This window comes from Pelecanus crispus, chromosome 3, assembly GCF_030463565.1.
Source record: "Pelecanus crispus isolate bPelCri1 chromosome 3, bPelCri1.pri, whole genome shotgun sequence".
Lineage (NCBI taxonomy): Eukaryota > Metazoa > Chordata > Aves > Pelecaniformes > Pelecanidae > Pelecanus > Pelecanus crispus.
In genome coordinates this window covers 92056532-92075382 of record NC_134645.1, presented here as the reverse complement: position 1 = coordinate 92075382, position 18851 = coordinate 92056532, and the positions used below count along the sequence as shown (strand labels likewise).

The window sequence follows — 18851 nt, the reverse complement described above, 5'->3', positions numbered from 1 at the left end:
GAACACACTAGCAAGAAATGCCCTTTTTTACCCAGCCTCCCCACTCCACCCATGTTCAGCATTTATTAGTGCCAGATATCTATTAGTATGAGTTTATAAGCTTCAAGAGCAGATCTATCTTCTGGTTCAAGAGCAGATCTATCTTCTGGAAGTGGCAAGAAAGAATGTCAGGATCCTGCTTTACTCCAGTGGGTACTTTACTAAACATGGGGGGGCTGTATCAAGTACTGCTAAGCCCACTGGGAGGAGCACATGTTGCCGAGTTCATCCTCGTGACGTATCAGTGCAGAAGCACATGAAAGTTTAGAATAAAAAGTGAGAAGTGTGTACGTTTCAGGACCTTCAAACATTTCCTCTGGTGCTCTCACACTCAACAAGTAGAGCAAGACAGTACATGAATTCTCACCAACACCACTACTAGATCTTAAGTAAAATGCAAACAACTTAAATGAATCCAACATTTTCAGAGAAGCCAGAAAACCTGTATACACTATAGCATACCTACTAAAATAACCAGAAGTTCTAATTCTGTAGGAGTGTACATGTCTTTCAGAAGTAATACAACATATGTGCATGCATTTACACTTACATCTGATTTTTAGCCGCTTGTCTCTGAGCTTTCCGTTCTTTCCTTTTTTGATCTGGTGGCTTAGCAAAAACAATTTCAATGTTTTCTCCCTCTAAATCTTTGCCATTCATTTCTTCCATTGCCTGAAGGAATTAACCAGACTTTAAATATACTTCTAAGCATATCTGAAGTTATTAATTTTATTCTATCTTTCAGAGCATGCATTTTAAAATTTGTTATCCAGAGCTAAAATAACAATATAAAGCTAAAAAAAAAAATTTAAAATAATCAAACAGCATAGTATTGTGGGTTCCAGAGTTATGCATTTCCTCTTAACTTGGCTCTCAAACCCAGGACTGCATGTATCAGTTTAGAAATCCTCCACTCAAAACTGTAAACAGGCTTCAATCTTTGCAAGTTGTTTCAATTAATGAAGTGACAGAACTGTCCTCTGGAAGTACAGATTTTGCAATAAGGGAATAAATTTCTAATGTCAGTACACATGCAAACACTACTAAAGCTAGAGATCAGTGTATGTTTTTATTCCTTTATTTTACTTGTAATAAATGTAACTTTCCTTTTAAACCAGAAGCCAAAAATTAAGAATTTTAACAGCCTCATTCTGACCACAAAAAAAAAAAAAACAAACAAAAAAACCCCAACAAAAAAAAACCCCAACAAAAAACCACCAACACACACACACACATGTACAATTCACATGGGTCACAGTAATTGCTACAAGTTAAATTCAAGCAGGGGAATCCTAAAGATTCTACCACTTTTAGGGACTCTACATAGCTAAGCCTTGATGGGATACATATCCTACGAGAAGACTCTTTCCATCATCTTCCTAAGCATCTGCTTCATGGCATCTGGATGAGTAAGAAAAACTGAATCCCCGTGTATCCTGCATCCTCCCACAGAAGATAAAAAAATAGATATACTATAGGCAGGAGAGGAATTACAACTTTCCCTTCCTAACGACAGATGACAAGAGAAAAAACACCAAGACCAGGCTAGCAAAATCCAGGAATGACAATTACTCAATCGTTCAGCACCTCTCATCAAAAAGAAAAGGTGCTTATTCCACACCATAAAAAAAGAAGTCATTCTGTTCCTGGAAAATAAAAAGATTACCTAAGTTTTTATCATCTGCCCTACAGAAACTGCTTTAGATTCTACCAGTAATTTGGTGAGAAGACTCATTCAACTGCTGGCACTTCAGTTTCAAATGGTAACACATATGATTATCTTAGCTACTCATCATCAGAATTACTTAGGATAGGTGCATCTAAAACCCACTTTGCAAGCCAGCAACTGCGTCTTCCCAGGAGACACCCAGAGAGGACGAAGTTATCAGTGACAATGTGTTACCATTTCTCCAGAGAGCGCTTTTTCTCAAGTTAAAAGAAGTATACAGCTTCTAAATGTTATGTTTAGTTACTGCTTACACACACACACAGAGTTACAGTCCTCTTCACTTACCTTTACAGCACCATCCCGTTCATCAAAATGAATGAAAGCATAGTCTTTTAGCTTCTTCACTCGCTCTAGCTTTCCAAATTGACTGAAGGCCTTTTCTAGTATCTCCTCTGTTACAGTATTGGCAAGATTGCGTACAAACAAAACTTTTACCTAATAATAATAATAAAAAAAAGACTTAGAAGTATGATCTAATTCCAAAACACAGAATGAAGTTTTGCAAGTCATTACTATTGGCAGTACTGAAAACATCATTACATTTTATATACAGCATTTTATATACATACACATGAATATGCATATCTATATATTCATACACCATGAGTTAGCTCAAGAATTCCCTAATCGAAACATTAAATGTTTTCAAACATGATTACATAAGTATTAGTAACCTTAAAGCCAATCCAATTTGTGTTAATGTTTAAAAGAATCCTAGCAGCAGTAATTTTCAACTCAGAACACTTTCAAACTTGAAAGAAGGCATCAGGATTGGTTACACACAAAATAATTAACTTATCAAAACATTTCATTGTTTAGACAGGTTTTTGCTCAGGTATTTGCAGTACAGTCATCACTATAATATCTAGGTCAGAGGTGACAGGCCTGCAGCTCTCAAGCTGCTTAACTTGTGGCTCCCATGCTATAGCTACACCAAATACCTAGCATTAGGACTGTGCTTGCCTGAGGAGTGCTCAGTGACCTGAATCCACAGCTAGAAGAGAACGCAGACAGAAGGGGATACTAAGGCTGACACTGCCAAGTCACCCTTCGACTTTCTCACAAGTCAGACTGTGTCCTTCCCTTGAAAAACAGACACCTCCAAATAGCTTTGAAAGTCTATTCCCTTCCCCAGCTCTCTAAAGCATGCAATATGGCTCTTAAAGCTACACGAAGACTGCTATGCAGCTTATAAGATCAGAGAAGTTGGTTATCTTTCAACTATTGAGATATGCCCTGTTAACTGCCTGATAGTGACTAAATCATCAATATAAAGTTTCGTCAACCACCCACTGCTTATGATAAAAGAAAATAATAGAGCAGTCTGACAAAGGCTTAATCTAGACTGTTATTTAATATAGCAGGCAACATACACTGGACACCAGGAATCACCTATGTTAGTGACCCATTACTATTCAAAGACTTGTCCTTGATTCTACACTGAGGTTGCACTAAATGACTGTACATTAGCATGTCTGCATGATGTCATCCATGAGTTCTCACAATTTACAAGCCTCTCTGACTTGCTGGGGAGAGTCCCTTCCATACGCTGCCACCATGCCGACAGTCTAGTCACCCCATACTGCCAAAGAATGCTTATGGTCTTACCTTCCTACAATGCAGCTGCACATCAGCTGCAAAGACCTGCAACTTCTATTTGCATCCCCTCTGCCACTAGTGGTTTCAAACTAGCTGATGACAAAAAGTGAACATTATACATGGCAGCACCACCTTCCCACTCCTAACCCTGAAGGTCAACACAAAAAACACAGGGTGTGAAGGAACCAAAGAAAGCATGCTTTGATTTTTGAAGCAGAGCTATAATCTCTACTCCCACCACATACAGGAACTCAATAAACCCAGACACCCTTTTTATAAGAATTACTATGTAATTAAGTTACAAACAAACAGGACAGACTTCCATACATCTTTGTCTCGCTCGCTAGCCAAACTAGGACGGGATGAAGTTTGGAAGACAGCATACTATAGATCAATCTGACCCAGTGTATCAACTCGTCTTTGGCACAGTTATTCTTGCTGATTCTCAGGAGATGGTAAGAGTCATAGCCATCTCCACGAAGAAAGTCGCTTCCTATCCTGCGTTAAGCTTCTCCTACATGCCTTGATAGTAAGAGCAACCTTTATTTCTTGTAACCCGTATGTAATAACCATTATTAGTAAACTCTCCTAATTGCTACCTTAACCTTATTTCATGAAAATTAATTACAGGAAGTTTGTGATGTAATCAATGGTTTTAAAAACCAGTAACTTTCAAACAAATGTTCCTTATTCTTGTACTCTAGGAAAGGATGAAAACTAGAATCTCATGAGGAACCCTAAGTAGCCCTCACTGATAAATCCATGACTGACATAGTGTCAGACATGATTAAAAACCGCAGAAATCATCACTTTTTTGTTACAAGATGCACTAACACAATGTTTTGTAAAGAAGTAAAAAGCAACTAATTTAAATGTTTTCCAGTGTAGACAAATTTAAACACCTTTGGTCATGTTAAAGGTTAAAAGTGCAGCTGAATCAGTCAAAGAAGATGTCAAAGCTAGAAGGCAGGCTAAAGCATAGGTTGAAAGAAGATGAACCCATTTTTACTTCAGTTAACCTACCTAAAGAGGGAAGGGGGGGTGGGGGGGATGGAGAGAGTCCTTTTCATTAAGGCTCATAGATTGTAACACCAAGGAACCATAAATACACACCTAACAAGCAATATACCCAGCAGCAGCTTTTTGTCATAAAGGCAGAACTGACTTGTAAAACTGTTTTGAGATTAGACTACCCCCCAAAACTTCTGGGATCGGCTCCTTTTCCTCCTCTTACCTACACACAAACACTTCAGACTTCATTACCACATTCTCCAAAGGTTACTAGCCCTGTCTCCTGTCCTGTAATCTACCAGGCAGCCACAAGCATAAGACTTTATTCAGCTGCTTAACCTGCCATGCCAGAATGTCCTCTGTAGCCTCACCCATGCTACAGAAACCAAGTAAAACATTAAGAAATTTATCTGCACTACAGATATAAGAGGCATCAAAATAACACTTAGGAGAAATTAAGCTATCAACACAGCTACTGGAAGTTAGAAAAAAACTTCACTTTGTACCAGAAGTCAATTACTTAACCAATTACACTCTGATCTGTCAGTACAAGCACTAATCCCCTGTAGCACATATGTCTAGCTTCAGAATCTAGCTTTATACCTCATCACGCTCAAGGTACTTCATATTTAAGGTAACAGCCCATTTAAATTTTAAGTACTCATCCATACAGTACTCTCCACAACATTTAAGCAAAAGTCTGGAGGTGAAAGAAAAAAAGGCTCAAGTAAACATTTCAGAAATTTAGATCACTAGGTGTCCATGTATTGATGAAATGACACGCTGCTTCTGAGAGGTATTTAGAACAACTCAGTTCACCTTCTGGCTACAAAGTTGGATTTGTCTTGCCCATAGTTTGCTCTTACGGACTTGCTTTTCTAGCAGTCTTGACAAGAAAACTGCCCATCAAATGATTATTCTGATAAAAGCAACCTACTACTCCTACTCACAGTGTTTCCTCCAGAGCTTTCTACCACAGGAATGTGTAAGATGACAAGGGTCAATAGCTCTCCCTTTGCTCCTGATTGATAGTACTCGGAAGCAATGACAGCCAACCTGCAGCTCACATCTGGGAGAGTACTGACTGCAACAGCAGCTTAGCTGCTCTTTCTGGTAGGAAAAAGACAGCAATAAACAACAGAAAGTAAACCTAACAGTGCCAGATGTGGTCAGTTTCTCCAAGTGTACAGGAAGCAGGCAAGAAAGACTGGAGTACAGACTTTCCTTGATGCAAGGATAAACTAAGGGACACAGCCAGCGAGAAAGGTCAGACACCAATGCTTGTCTCAACTTCTGCCTTCAGACACCAGCTAGATGTTCTCTACTTTTTCAGTATGCTCATTCACATTGTCTCCCTTTTCCGTACGTCTTCAACCCAAGCTCCATGCCCTATCTTTGGCATATGGCACTAGAAGTATGAAAGTTGATTTTCTGCACATTTTCCCTACTTAAGTTTCTTCCCTTTTCAATTACAAAACAATACAAGGTATTAACACATTCAAAAAAACTCTGTATTAAATGGGGCAAACCACTATCAAGCTTTAATTTCTTCAGCCTTTCACTCCCCACATCTAGAAACCTACTTAGGAAAGATACCTGATGATTATGTCCCCTATCACTTCCTGCTCATCTGCTCAGTCATGTCAGCAGAAGTTCCTGCTCATTTGTTTTAACAGTTTGCTGGATTAGGTCTCTTCCCTTTTGAGCCAAGAAGCTGAACAGATAGACAGGCTGCCATATTTAGGAAGTGCCACCTTTGACAAATCTTACCTGCAAGACTCTTCCCCACTGCTGACAGACTATGATGCCAGGCAAGAAAAATAAAGTCTGCAGACAGGCTAGTCCAAAAGCTTCTGTAATACCTGTATTACAAAAGCAGCTTTTTCCCTAAAAGGAGCCCCCACCCCAACCGTTTTCCCTTATGGCTCACCAAAGAGGAGATCCCAGCCAAGCTATCTTACTAGGTCCATCAAAGTAGGACTCCAGCAAGTGACGTGTCTCAGATGAGAGTAAAAGCACAGATGAAAAGCAAGCAAAGAGAAAGAGATAAGGATATGGGCTAGCTACGAGTTTCCATTAAACAACTCAGCTACGCAACATAACTGAAAAAAGACAGGGTTGGGCATTATCTGATGGAAAAAAAATTCAGGTAATTCGTTTCTGGCAAAATCTCACACACATAAGAAAACAACTGCTACAGTATACTTCAAAATGTTAACAGTCCAGACTATTCACTGAAATATTCGAAATACAAAATATTACTAGTCTTAGTATTTTAAGGAATTAACCACCCCCAAATTAAAAATATACAGGGTTCCAAATACAAAGTAATTGCCTAACTTCTGAGAAGTAACTCCTAAAGGCAACTCTGAAGATACATTTGTGCATCTTACTGACACGGTCCAATTCTGAAGGGATAAACAAAGTTCCAGGGTTAAAAGAACTAAGGCTTGTTCTGTGATTGTATCTAGATTTCTGTCCCTCCAAATATTAGGCTACAAGACCATTTTAACTTTTGGAGTCGTCACCACCACTTCCAGACAAGAAACTAAGTACATAACACTATGTGTCATTCGGGCAAGAATTATGTTCAACATCCAGCCTTGGGAGCACAAAACAACATCAGTCAACAGTTTTAAAATTCACATCAATTCTAGGGTGTATTCATATTTTTATCATCTCACCTACAACCTCTCTGTCAAGAAGGCTGAAAGACGCTATTTAAACTTAGGCTAATGTCAGAAGTACTTACTTGGGAACAAGGCACTTTAAATGTATTATGGTTCCTTTATAGCTTTATTACCTTTGCCATGACTTCAGGATCTGGGTCTTCTATAGGGTCAGCCCATTCAACTGTAACAACATTTCCCCAGACTTTCACTTTGCCGCTCATTAACCTACGTCTGGCCTGAGCAGCAGTTTTGTGATCTTCATATTCAAGGAAACAGAAACCCCGGTTCTTTTTCTTGTCATCAGGCTGATGATACAATATGACATCTGTAAGACCCTCTGAAATTAAGCAAAGTGTTTATTTGTTATGGCTTCAATGCATGAATCTGTGTTCTAAAGTAGGGATTATCTTTCTGCTAAGTATGCATCTAATAAGTGGTTCCAAAAAAGCATGAACACTCTAGACTGTTGAGACCATGCACATAATAAAATTTCCCTATGTTCAAGACCAACATTTTCAAAGAGACATTAGACTATCCCAACTCAGGTTCCATTTTCATTAAGTGAAGAAAGCTTAGTAGCTATGGAAGAGTACCTTTCCTCTAACTGAACGGAGAAGAGATAAGGACAGCCAGGAATTGTGCTTTGTCAATTCTCCTCTCAAACCCTTAAGTCACACCACTTACCAGCATGTGTTTTTAACATGGATGTCTAAACAAAGAGATCAAACATGCATGATTTTAAGATATCTAAAAAGTTTCAGTGTTGCTCCAAGGAACCTGAAGTATATCATTCAGTAACAGAGAAAACCATCAAATGTTACCTTTGCCAGTTTATAGGCCATTATCTAAAAGAGATCCTTATCAAATCACTAAGAACACTGAAGCACAGAACTTGTTACATTCTACAACCTGCCTCAGTTTTGCCTTGAGAAGTTTCAAAACATCCATTAGTTTGAAATAATTAAACCATCTATTTCTTTGAATGGCTTTTTTAAACATTACACACTTATTCTCTAGGTAAAACTTGGAATGACACATCTAGTCTAATCACAAATATTTCAACCCTCAGCACAACAACAGTTTAAAAAAAAAAAAGCCCACACACCCCACTAGAGGTCAGGACAAATGCTGAGTGGTCTTCATTTGGATTAATCATCATTCAGCCATAAGCCAGAGTTCATCACTCATTACATTTGACATCTCTCCAGCTCTACAAAACATAGTTACTGACTTACCTGTTACCTTGCTAAATTCTTCAACAATTTGCTCCTTGGTTTTACTCTTAGGAATAGAACCAACAAAAAGCCTATTATTGGCAACAGAGATGCATACACCAATGTGTTTTCCAGAACGTATTTCATGGTTGTTGTACTGAAAGAAAAATAATTGGACCATCATCAGTTACAGATAATTTTCACTTTCCAAGAGCAGCATACCAAACATTTTACTTTTGCAAACATAGCATTTAGTAATATATTAAATTCTTTGCAGCTTAACACATTCTTATGATGCATATTCAACTGTTCTGAAGCATAGCCATGTTCTCTAAGGTATCTCCACAATTTCAGCCAACAATTATTTTTCCTTCTTTCTTAATACACGTTTCTTTAGAGATTTTTTTTCATGTAGAACCATGAAAGGTAAATCTTATGTCTAAGTCATCAAGGTCAAGGTTTCTCCCTTTACAACAATACAGAAAAAAAATCCAATGATTTTGAATTCTTGAATTGTGTATAATACAAGACAGGAGTTATAACTAAGTCAGATTCCCTTCTACAGTTCCATAGTTAACAAAGAGAGCCATGATCAGGTCTTCTCCAAAAAACGTGCAAGGGCAATTGGCAAATACTTTCCAAAGCACACAGATTACCCATGTAAAGATAGTAAACAGCAAGAACAACCTTCTACTGACTTGAAATCCTAAGACTTGTGTTCAAATGCTTCTCCCATAACAGACTGTTTAGAAGACACCCTGAACAAGTCAGCAGTTTAAGGAAAAAAAGAAAGTATTACTGTAGACATCTGTTGACAAAAAATGCCTTTCATTGAGATGCAGACACAGACATGCATCATCCAAATAAGCAGCAGGGAGGTCAACTGGTGGTACATCAACCCCTTTCCAACTGGAAGCCCTGTAACAGACAGTTCTTTAGCTAGGAAAATGTATTTTGTGGTCAACATCTTATTGACAAGTAGTAGGCTAGCTTTTTAAAATTTAATCTAGCTATTTATTGTACGAGGTCTTTTGTGTTAGGTGGTAAACCTTCCTGCATAAGCAGGTTCTCCCACACCCCTTCTTGCTTTGTACACTAAAATCAGGGTGAAGATGTTTACATATTTATCTCGTGCAAACAAAAATTACATCACTGAAAATCTTCAAAGCTAGATGACTGCACCAAAAGTGAGCTAAAAGGAGAACCGTATATGTGAAAAGGATCTGGAGTAGCATCTTCCCAACTAATTATATCTCAAAACATAGTAGGATACAGTAAAAGACTTCTATCTCCAGATCTGTTGCCCATGTGGCAGAGGAATAGTTGATTTTAAAGTAGGAAACAGCTGCATAGGAAGACTGCATATGTATATTATCATCACCACTAACAGAGACTTACACACATCAATGAAAAGACAGATTACAGTAGCTCAAAAAATACTTTAAAGAAACACCTTTAAAAAAAGCTGACAGTTTATTAGTCTGGAAACAAGACACAAACTGATTCTTCATTAACTGAAGTGTACATTAGGAAATGTTTCTTTACATTAGGAAGTATTTTTTTACTGAGAGAGTGGCCAAACACCAGAACAGGCTTCCTAGAGAGGTGGTCAATGCCCCATGCTAGTCAGTGTTTAAAAGAGGCATTTGGACAATGTCCTTAATAATAATGCTTTAACTCTTGGTCAGCCCTGACATGTTCAGGCAGTTGGACTAGATGATTGTTGTAGGTCCCTTCCAACTGAAATAGTCTACTCTATATGGATAACAGAAGGTATCATCCAACTGTTCCTGTTAAAGTCCAAGACCCAAGTTTGGCTACACATTTAATCCAAAAAGAGCCTGTCATACAACTCATGGCAACAAAATAATAACTTAAAAAAATTTAAGATACTCTATCATATTGCAATTCCATATTGACAGCAGTTTCTAGTAGTTTTTTCATACTACAATACATTAACTACTACTTTACACTGTATGTTTCTCATAACACAGAGAAACAGTCTTGATTAGGTACCTGTGAATATGAAGTCGGCAGGGTTTAGGTAAATAGTTTGCATGCCATCTGTAAACTTAGATTAGATGTGAACAGGCCCAAATCATGATCCAGGTGAGGCACCAAAACAGTCAGGCTACCAAATTAGCTATGTCAGCACACTGCTTCCCTCTCCTGTCACCACTGAATCAATGCCCAAAGTTAGTAACAGAGATATTACTACCCTCTAGACACTATAATAGACAGACTTTTTTTTTTTTTTTTTTTTTTTGGCTAAGTTCTCTAAGAACCTACTCACAAACAGGTCAAAGTATGCGTAAGGTCTGTCTTCTCATTTTAACCACTTAAACTTTCACCAGCAATTCTAGTTTATTTCCAGCAGTAAATGGCAAGTTGTACTGCTATGCATAGCTGCCAAACTGCTTAAGGGACATATTTGCATAACTCACCTGTACCTGCACTTTGATCAAGCTTACACTTGCTCTACTCAAAAATAGACCGTATGCTACTACAGTTTTCAGTATGTTTTCCTACAAGCTTCACCTCAAAACTATTTACCCTGTACATGTCTACAGTAACCTTAATCACTTAGATTTCAGTTTTTCAAAAGTTTTCCAACAACTTCATATGAAATAGGAGGGAGAATTGAACATGTGTGCAGAAGAACACAACTAGAGTTATAATTCTTAACCAGTATAAAACAGAAGATAAACACAAACATGTTAACAGTGAAAAAAATGGCTGGGGTTAAAAAAAAAAATAAAATCAGACTTCTGATAGTCAGTGCTTGTGTGAACATTTGAGATGCCATTTCTAGTTAAGCAGTGAGGGTTAACCACACTGGATTAAGTACCAGACATGAAATTAACTACTGTTCATATCTGTTTCCCTTCTCAGTATGAGGCCATAGCATCACTCCATTTGTGTCTCAAGCACAGCCCTGGAGATATTTCAAACACAATTTAAGGAATTTTCCCCTTTTCTAGGTGGCTTAAAAATGCATATGCATAAACAAAATCAAGGCTTCAACCTTTTAAACAGCAAGATTTCTTCTGTTAATGAATAGGGTAAGTCAACATTAAGTTTATCCAAAAATTTTAGTTCATTTTTACATTAAGCTGTTATAAAGACTGTGGATAACAGCCACACAAATAGGAATTATATGCAAAATATGTTACACCAACTGCAAGAGCCTGAAGAGAGATCTCTTTATTCTCTGCTGCAGTTTGGGTATTGACAAAACCTCATACCTGTCTCTTATTACTCAGAAGCCTATAGACAATGCAGAGATTTTTATTCTCATTTTTGCTATACTTCAGAGAGTCCTGAAGGCGGGGGGGGGGGGAAGGAACCCTCTGGGAAGATGATGGAAAATAACAAAAGAAGCCCTATCCCAGGGAGTCCAGAGAGCTAGGAAGTTGTATACACATCAGAAGATTATAGGTAGTATCAAAAAGAACACTACCTGTTAAAATACTAGGATATTAAAATGACTAGGACCAAGGGTTCAGCATTTCTAACAGGCCTGTCAGCAGCCTCTCCCATGCGTGTGTAACTAACACAAGTGACAGACCCATGATTTTCAGCTGAGCTCTACAGCCATATTTTGCTAGTATCCCTGCAAATCAGTCCTAGACAACTTGGGAAACTTATAATACACCAAACTAGCCAGCCAACTATAGTTGGAACCATTCAAAAGCTGACATATGCCTCAAGATCCAATTTAAAACTAACCCTGCCCTCAAAGATGTTAGCATGAAGGCTGAAAAACTGCCCTATCAATCACAACACCTTTGAACTATTACAGTCAGTGGCTATTTAGCTGAAAAAGAGAACACAACACTTTGTTTTCCTGCATATCAAAGGTCAGATATAAAGGGACACTAAGTACCTCCTTCCCTTGTACCATTCAGTGGAAGACCGAAGCTAGGATCTGATGTTACTTTTATGGAAACACAACCTGAATGACTTTTCAGAGTGTGCTGCCTTTAAGCCAAATCCAGCTAAGTGAAGAAAAATTCCTTTTTGTTCGTTTACTAGGTGCCTCTAAGAACGTCTTTGATTTGATTCACTGTTTTGCTAAGCCATGTGCATAACTCTTAAAAGAGTTCACACACAATATAAATAGCTAGGTTGACAATGAAAGTACAGAGAGGTATATGCAGTTATCCTCAGTATATTTGGATTGCACACAGGAACACCAACCGTTCTTATTTAAAAAGCTGAAGAGCACATACAAGGTATTTCTGTGCTTCCACTTTTGTAGACATTTCTGTACTTTTTCAAAACACATTCCCATCTTCAGCTTGATTTGTCTCCACCAACTGACTTACATTATTAATATGTCAACAGGGTACCTTAATGGTTTAAGATGCACCTTATTACAAAACAAGAGATTTTAACCTTGCTATATTCATAAAGCATCAGTATGCCTCGGAACAAGTACGGTTAGCACTCTTGAGGGTCATACCACACACTGATCTTGGCCACATCAAAGCAGTAACTAGCTAAAAAAATTCAAATTCAACTTAACTAGAAAAAATAAAGAGGCAGCGCAAGGATCAGGGCCATGTTTCTGTTTCCGCTCTTTTTTTAGTGATGGATACTTCATACATAAAACATGGAAAGCTTAAGAGTGGCCTATTCCTTACATCAAACTATTTCACACCCCTGTGTAAAACAGAGATGTTTTTTAACCTGGCAGGATTTGTCATTTTTCCCAGCCAGCTGCAGCAAACAGAACAGACCTTAACACTCAAGAGTGATTATTTCCCATCTGAAGTATCTTATGAAACTCTGTGACTTGAGAAGCGGCTTTCCAGCACGGGGCCCCCTGCCGGTGCACAAGCACGTCAGAAATCACAGCCAACCCGACCAACGCTTCCTCTGCGCCACAGCAACCCAAACACCACCTCTCTCCAAAACTCAACCCAGATGCAGACAGCTCAGAAGTCACTACTGCTAATACAACTTTTGTTAGTAATAAAGGTTCATGTAACTGGACAAAACATCAGTCCGCTGGCTTCCCCCCCCCCCAACACGGCCAGTAAAAATTTATACATAAATGTGGAAATATTTTAAATCATCTAGTGGATATTTATGAAACGATCTAACAATGACAGTTTCATCTTAAGCATTTAAGCATCAGGACAACTGCTTGTAAGCCAGAGTGTTCTTAAAAGGGAAAAAAAAAATCCACGTAAGAAAACTTACCAGTTTAACAGCTTCCTGAGCTGCCTCTTTAGTACAAAAAGTGACAAAAGCATATCCCCTATTTAGACCGGTTAGTGGATCCATCATTAGGCGGAGATCCCATATAGGGCCAGCTTTCTCAAATAATGGAACAAGTTCATCTTCAAACAAGTCTCTTGGAATCTTGCCCACAAATATCTACAACAGACAGAGAGTGTTGTTTATAAAAGAATACTTCCAATGAATAAGAATACATCTGCATAAACATCTCCTTCTCCTTACCTCTGTACCAACAGAAGGTTGTTGTCCTGAATATACAGACTCTGGAGGAGGTCCACCATACTTTCTCTGTCCAGTAGTCACATCAAGAGTGTAGCCAGTTCTCTCCAAGAGTGCCTTCAAATAAGAAACTTGAAAGTTTAAAATCATATACAAATTGAGCTAGTTTAGATGCACTTCATTCACAGGCATACCTATAATTCCTCTTAAACTGTACTGCTTTGAAACTCCCACAGGTGAACAAGCCTACTGCTAGTACTTCAACAAGAAACTTGCAAAACAATTATTAGAACTGTCAGGTAAAGAAACACTGCTAGAAAATTAGAGATTCACATAGAGTTTTCCCAATTCCTTCATTTTCATACCAAAAAAAAAAAAAAGGCAAGTAATAGAATAGCAAGCTTCCCTTTAATTAGAAAGATCTTAGTCTGAGCCACTTCTTGTTTTGGCACGTCCAATCCTGCAAACATTTATGCACAGGAGTTCCCTTCACTTAATGAGATTACTCATAAGTGTGAAGTTAAAGAACACATGTTTAAGTGCTTACACCCTTGGAACACTATACTGACTGCTTCAGGTATCCCACCACTGAAGTGGTAGTACTACTTTCTTTCTCCTATCCTCTCCCCCCGCTCACCCCAATTCCTTGTGGGCACATAACAGCATCCCAGCACAACTGATCCTCACTAGGATCACTGCATACAGTTACAGATATACTACCAATTTAAAATGTTAGATGAAATCCAGTATGCAAATACATGATGAGAAACTCCTCTGAAATTAGTCTCTCTCAATAATTTTGTACAAAGACAAATCAATTCTACACACAAAGGAACAGCATACTAAACAAGCCTAATTATCATCAAGGAGTTAGTAATTTCACAACTGGAAAATTGCAAACTTAGTTTAAATGCTATAGCCATCAGCAGTAAAAGCTATGCTGCTTTAAGTTAGTTAACTAAGTCTTCATTTTGTTGTCGTTTTATGTGTATCACTTTTTTTTTAAATTTATAATTAATGGTACCCCAGCCTCAAAGTCAGGAGAAAGATTTTTCTGGTTTTGCAAGCTACATAGTTATTTGGAAAATACAACACATTCATTTTGCAGTTTACACATGAAAAGCTAAAGATGAAAGATTCTCTCGCTTTTTAAGACATCAACTAAGCATGCTTAGATGGTTTTCCTCTCCTTAACCTTTGATAAAGTTGCTCATCATAGAATTTTAAAATAAATCACTGTATGCTAAACTCTCAAGACAGGAGCCTTTTGCTAGCAAAAGACTCAGTCCAAGAAATAACGTATCCATTACTAAGACAGTTTGGGGTGCAGTTTATGAGAACAGTGATTATATCCTAAGAAGTGGGCTAAATCCCAAATCCATTACAATCTGTCTTTTCAGACACGTGGTATCTCCTATTATGGAGCTGCTTTAAACATGAACTGAAGGGGGGGGGGGGGGGGGGCGCGCGACGGGGCGACACAACAAAAAAAATCCCACCAACCCAAAAAACCACCACCAGCAGCTGAAGTTACACATTCTGAACTCAAAGATCTATGCTGAGAAGTTTCCAAAAACTTAACTGTGAAATAGAACTGTCTCAACCAGCCATAAAGCAAACTGTCAAACCTTTTTCACTTTTATATACATTCAGTTCCAGTAATTAACAGTATAATGTTTCCTCTTGAAGAGGATGAAGTGCAAAATAAAAATGAAAGTGACAGCTTTCAAATAATGACAAATAATCTAAAATAGCCTTTTTAAGAAAAGCACGGCTCCAAAGGAATCAACGCATCTGTCACAACAGCTTTGAAAAGCCACAGATAGACTACATAACTTTTATCTTTTCAGCACATACCTTAATTTTTGCCTCATCTGGTCCTTTGCTAGAATCTGCCACCTTGGTCCCCTGTTTTTCCCTCTGCCTGTACGTCTTCATGACTCCACATAAAAAGGCACTTTTGTTCTGCAAAAGATATATTAATCTTCAGTTCTGAAAACATGACAAGCCAGAACCTAATTATGCCTTGAACTAATACAGTGCCTGTTTTACTTATCACATATGGATCACTGAAGAGACTTAAGCAAACCTCTTGCCAGTCAACTAGCAAGTTTATCCCTCAACAATTATATTCTAAATTGTTTAACATTACCTGAACATGTGAGAGATCACTGTCTTTAAACTGCTGAAGCACTGCCAATGCACCTTCTTCATTAAATTCCTTTAAAGCTTCAATAGCTCTTTCATCTAGATCACTATGTGCAACTAGCCCTGCAGAAAAGAAAAAAAATTACTAATTACATTTGGGCAGCAATCTTTGTTTAATCACGTTTAACACATGCAACACATTTCAGTGACCCCTAAATCAATCACCAATTAACGTAAGTTACTATACCTAAGAAACCAGTTAGTCCTCTTAAAGGTAAATATCTAAGTGTATTTAACCTTCTTTTCATCAAAAAGTGTCAAAAGAAGTTAAGATTCAGAGTAAGAGTTACTCTATTTATGTATTCGTTTGACTTCTGTGAAACCCAGATGTCATACAGGCCAAGTTTATATTCAATATCCTGAAGCTGAATTCAGAAGGATGTATCAAAACCTGACATAGCTTGCCTAGCAATGGTACCTTGGTAAGTTTTGAGAAGACTATAAAGCCAAATAAGCTGCAGCGCTAAAAGTGACCACCACAATCCAAAAAATCAAGCTGAAAAAATGCTAGCTGTTACCATGTCTGAGAGAACCAGTACAATAACCTTTGCATCCATGAGCCCAAATACCATGTCACGAAGTATTATTTACATGAGAAGACAAATACCAAGGCTTCAGTTACTTAGTTACCTACAACTACTGTAAAAAATGCACAAAGACCGCATCACCTACTCCTCCTAAAAATCATCTGTTGCCTATCCCAGCTGTCGCTATGGTCACCTGCATAACTTTTCCTCCTTCCCACCCCTCAGCCCAAGTGGCCTGCGCCAAGACTTTTCTCTGAAAAATACTATGACAAATTAAAGCACCGAATGGAAAACATCCACAGGTTTTGGTAAGACTGCAGTTCCCATACTTTTGGAAACCACAAAAAGTTGCTATTTTAGCCCAAAGACAGCAGAATCCAATAAAATATTGTAAGCGTGGTTTTGCAAGTTTTACATCTTACCTGCAACGTAAATTTCATCTAGTTTTTCAGCAACTTTCTGTGGTAAACCAGCATCAAGCAATGTCTGGAAATGCTCAGAATGGGTAACTGCAGCAGAAGTATCCATGGGCTCTTCAGTACCATTCCCATTAACATGTTCAGTAGCCATGTTTCCAGATATCTGTTCAAATGCAATAAGCATCATAATTAAGCTAAAAATATCTTCAAGTAGAACAATTCAAGTGACAATACATGCAACAGACTGTCCTATTCTTGAAAAAAAAAAAAAAAATTAAAAAAAATCGTAGACCACTTCCCTGATACTTTTTAATTTCAGAAGACGCACAAAATTCCTCAAAAGAAGCACTAACACAAAGGGAAGCCCTACCACCACTGCCTAGCGGGGGTGGGGTAGCTTTCACTGCAGGTTTTACACAACCCAGCCAGACACTCTGACTCACCTCCCTCTCTGTCTCTCTAACACACTCCCTAAGAGGCTCCGAACAAGTTAGAAATGGAGCAAGAAGCCAATGGCGGGGGTGGGAGGAAGAGCAAACCTGCCACATGCAGCCGCCGCTACCACCGCGATACCGTCGCTGACACCCGCCGCTGCCTCCACCTCCCGCTGCAAACTCGCTGCCCCCCGGAGCGAGCCGCCTCTCCAGGCCCCAGGCGCGGCCGGGATCCCTTCCCGCCTCCACTCCGGTGTCGGCCGGGCAAGCGAAAGGAACAAAGCGCTCTTCCCAGTCCGCACCCACCCACGGCGGCGGCGGCAGCGGCAGCCGCCATGAGCCCGATGGAAACACGTGCTCTGCGCGTTCAGATGTCCTACAACTTCCTCCAGTGACCGACTTCCCCCCCTCTCCGCCACACTCCCGCAGGAGGAGCGGCTCCCCCCCACCCCAAGCCCCAGCCATTCCCCACCTCTCACCCTATCCCCCCCGGAGAGCGGTTGCAACACCCCGGGACCGATTTCACCACTCGGCCGGCAGCTCGCGGCGCCTCCCGGCCCCGCCGCCAACCTCCCCAGCCACACTTCTCCCCGAAACAATGCAGGGGCCCGCCGCCAGCCTCGTCTCCCGGCCGGGAAGCGCCGCTGCCCGCCGCCCACCGCCTCACGACGTGACCGGGGGCACGCCGGACCCGGGCGGCCCCCCCTTCCCCACGCACACGCCGGGCACCGAGGTCGCGGCTCGCCCCGCCGCGGAGCGGCTGCCCCCGGCCCGGCCCGGCCCCTCGCGGGCAATGAATGGAGCGGCGGAGCCGGCAGGACAATGAGGCGAGAGCCACGCGCCCCGCGCGGGGACGGCCCGGGTCCCCCCCGGCCGCCGCCGCCTCCCCAGCGCCGGCCAGCCGCCGGGCCTACTGCGCGGGCACCGGCCCAGCCCGGCCGCCCCCCGCCCGGCAGCAGCGGCCACGAAGGCAGCCGGCTCCTCCACCCATCGGCGCAGCGCCTGGCAGCCGAGCCCCGGCCCGACAGCGCTGCAGGGCCCCGGCGTGCGCCTCCCGCCCCGCCCGCCGGCTCCCCTCCGCCGCCTCAAGCCCCTCTGCCGCCCGGCCCGGCCCTGCCCCGGCCCGCTCCCACCCCGCTCCGCGGGCGCCTGCCGCCGACTCCGAGCCGCGCCGAGCCCGAGCCCGCCGGCCTGCCCGCCGGCGCCCAGCGCCTGACCTGTGGCTGCGGGGGTGAAACCGCCGTGCGAAGGGGCTCGGGGCGCGGCTAGCGGCTCGGCGTGCTGAGGAGCTGCCCCCCTTCTCCGCTCCCTCGGTGTGTCCGGACAGTGTGCTGGAGCGGGCGTAAAATGGCGGCCGCTCGAGCGCTCACGCCGCTGCTGGCACCAGCCCCAGCCCCTTCCACTCGGCTCGGGGGGGGGGGGGGGGTGGGGGGGGGGCGGGGGGGGAAGAGGAGGAGGCGCCGCGCGCGCTGGCGCAGCCCCAAACCCGGGGTCTCCCAGGCAGCTCCGCAAGGGTTATCGCCTCGCCCCGCC

At 41.1% G+C, this 18851-nt stretch overlaps 1 protein-coding gene across 4 annotated transcripts in view; it reads right to left on the bottom strand.

The window, feature by feature from the left end:
- SYNCRIP (synaptotagmin binding cytoplasmic RNA interacting protein) overlaps positions 1–18624 on the bottom strand; it is a 26834-nt gene extending 8210 nt beyond the window's left edge. For all 4 annotated transcript variants that reach the window (XM_075708386.1, XM_075708387.1, XM_075708388.1 and 1 more), the window contains exons 1-10: positions 18536–18624; positions 16888–17047; positions 15883–16001; positions 15588–15695; positions 13734–13847; positions 13473–13649; positions 8286–8421; positions 7182–7387; positions 2054–2203; positions 590–711 (exon numbers count right to left, since the gene is read on the bottom strand). In XM_075708386.1, coding sequence (XP_075564501.1) covers positions 590–711; positions 2054–2203; positions 7182–7387; positions 8286–8421; positions 13473–13649; positions 13734–13847; positions 15588–15695; positions 15883–16001; positions 16888–17035 — 1280 coding nt within the window. In that variant the 5' untranslated portion in view covers positions 17036–17047; positions 18536–18624. The remainder of the gene's footprint in view (positions 1–589; positions 712–2053; positions 2204–7181; positions 7388–8285; positions 8422–13472; positions 13650–13733; positions 13848–15587; positions 15696–15882; positions 16002–16887; positions 17048–18535) is intronic.
- Between the last annotated feature and the right edge of the window lie 227 nt (positions 18625–18851).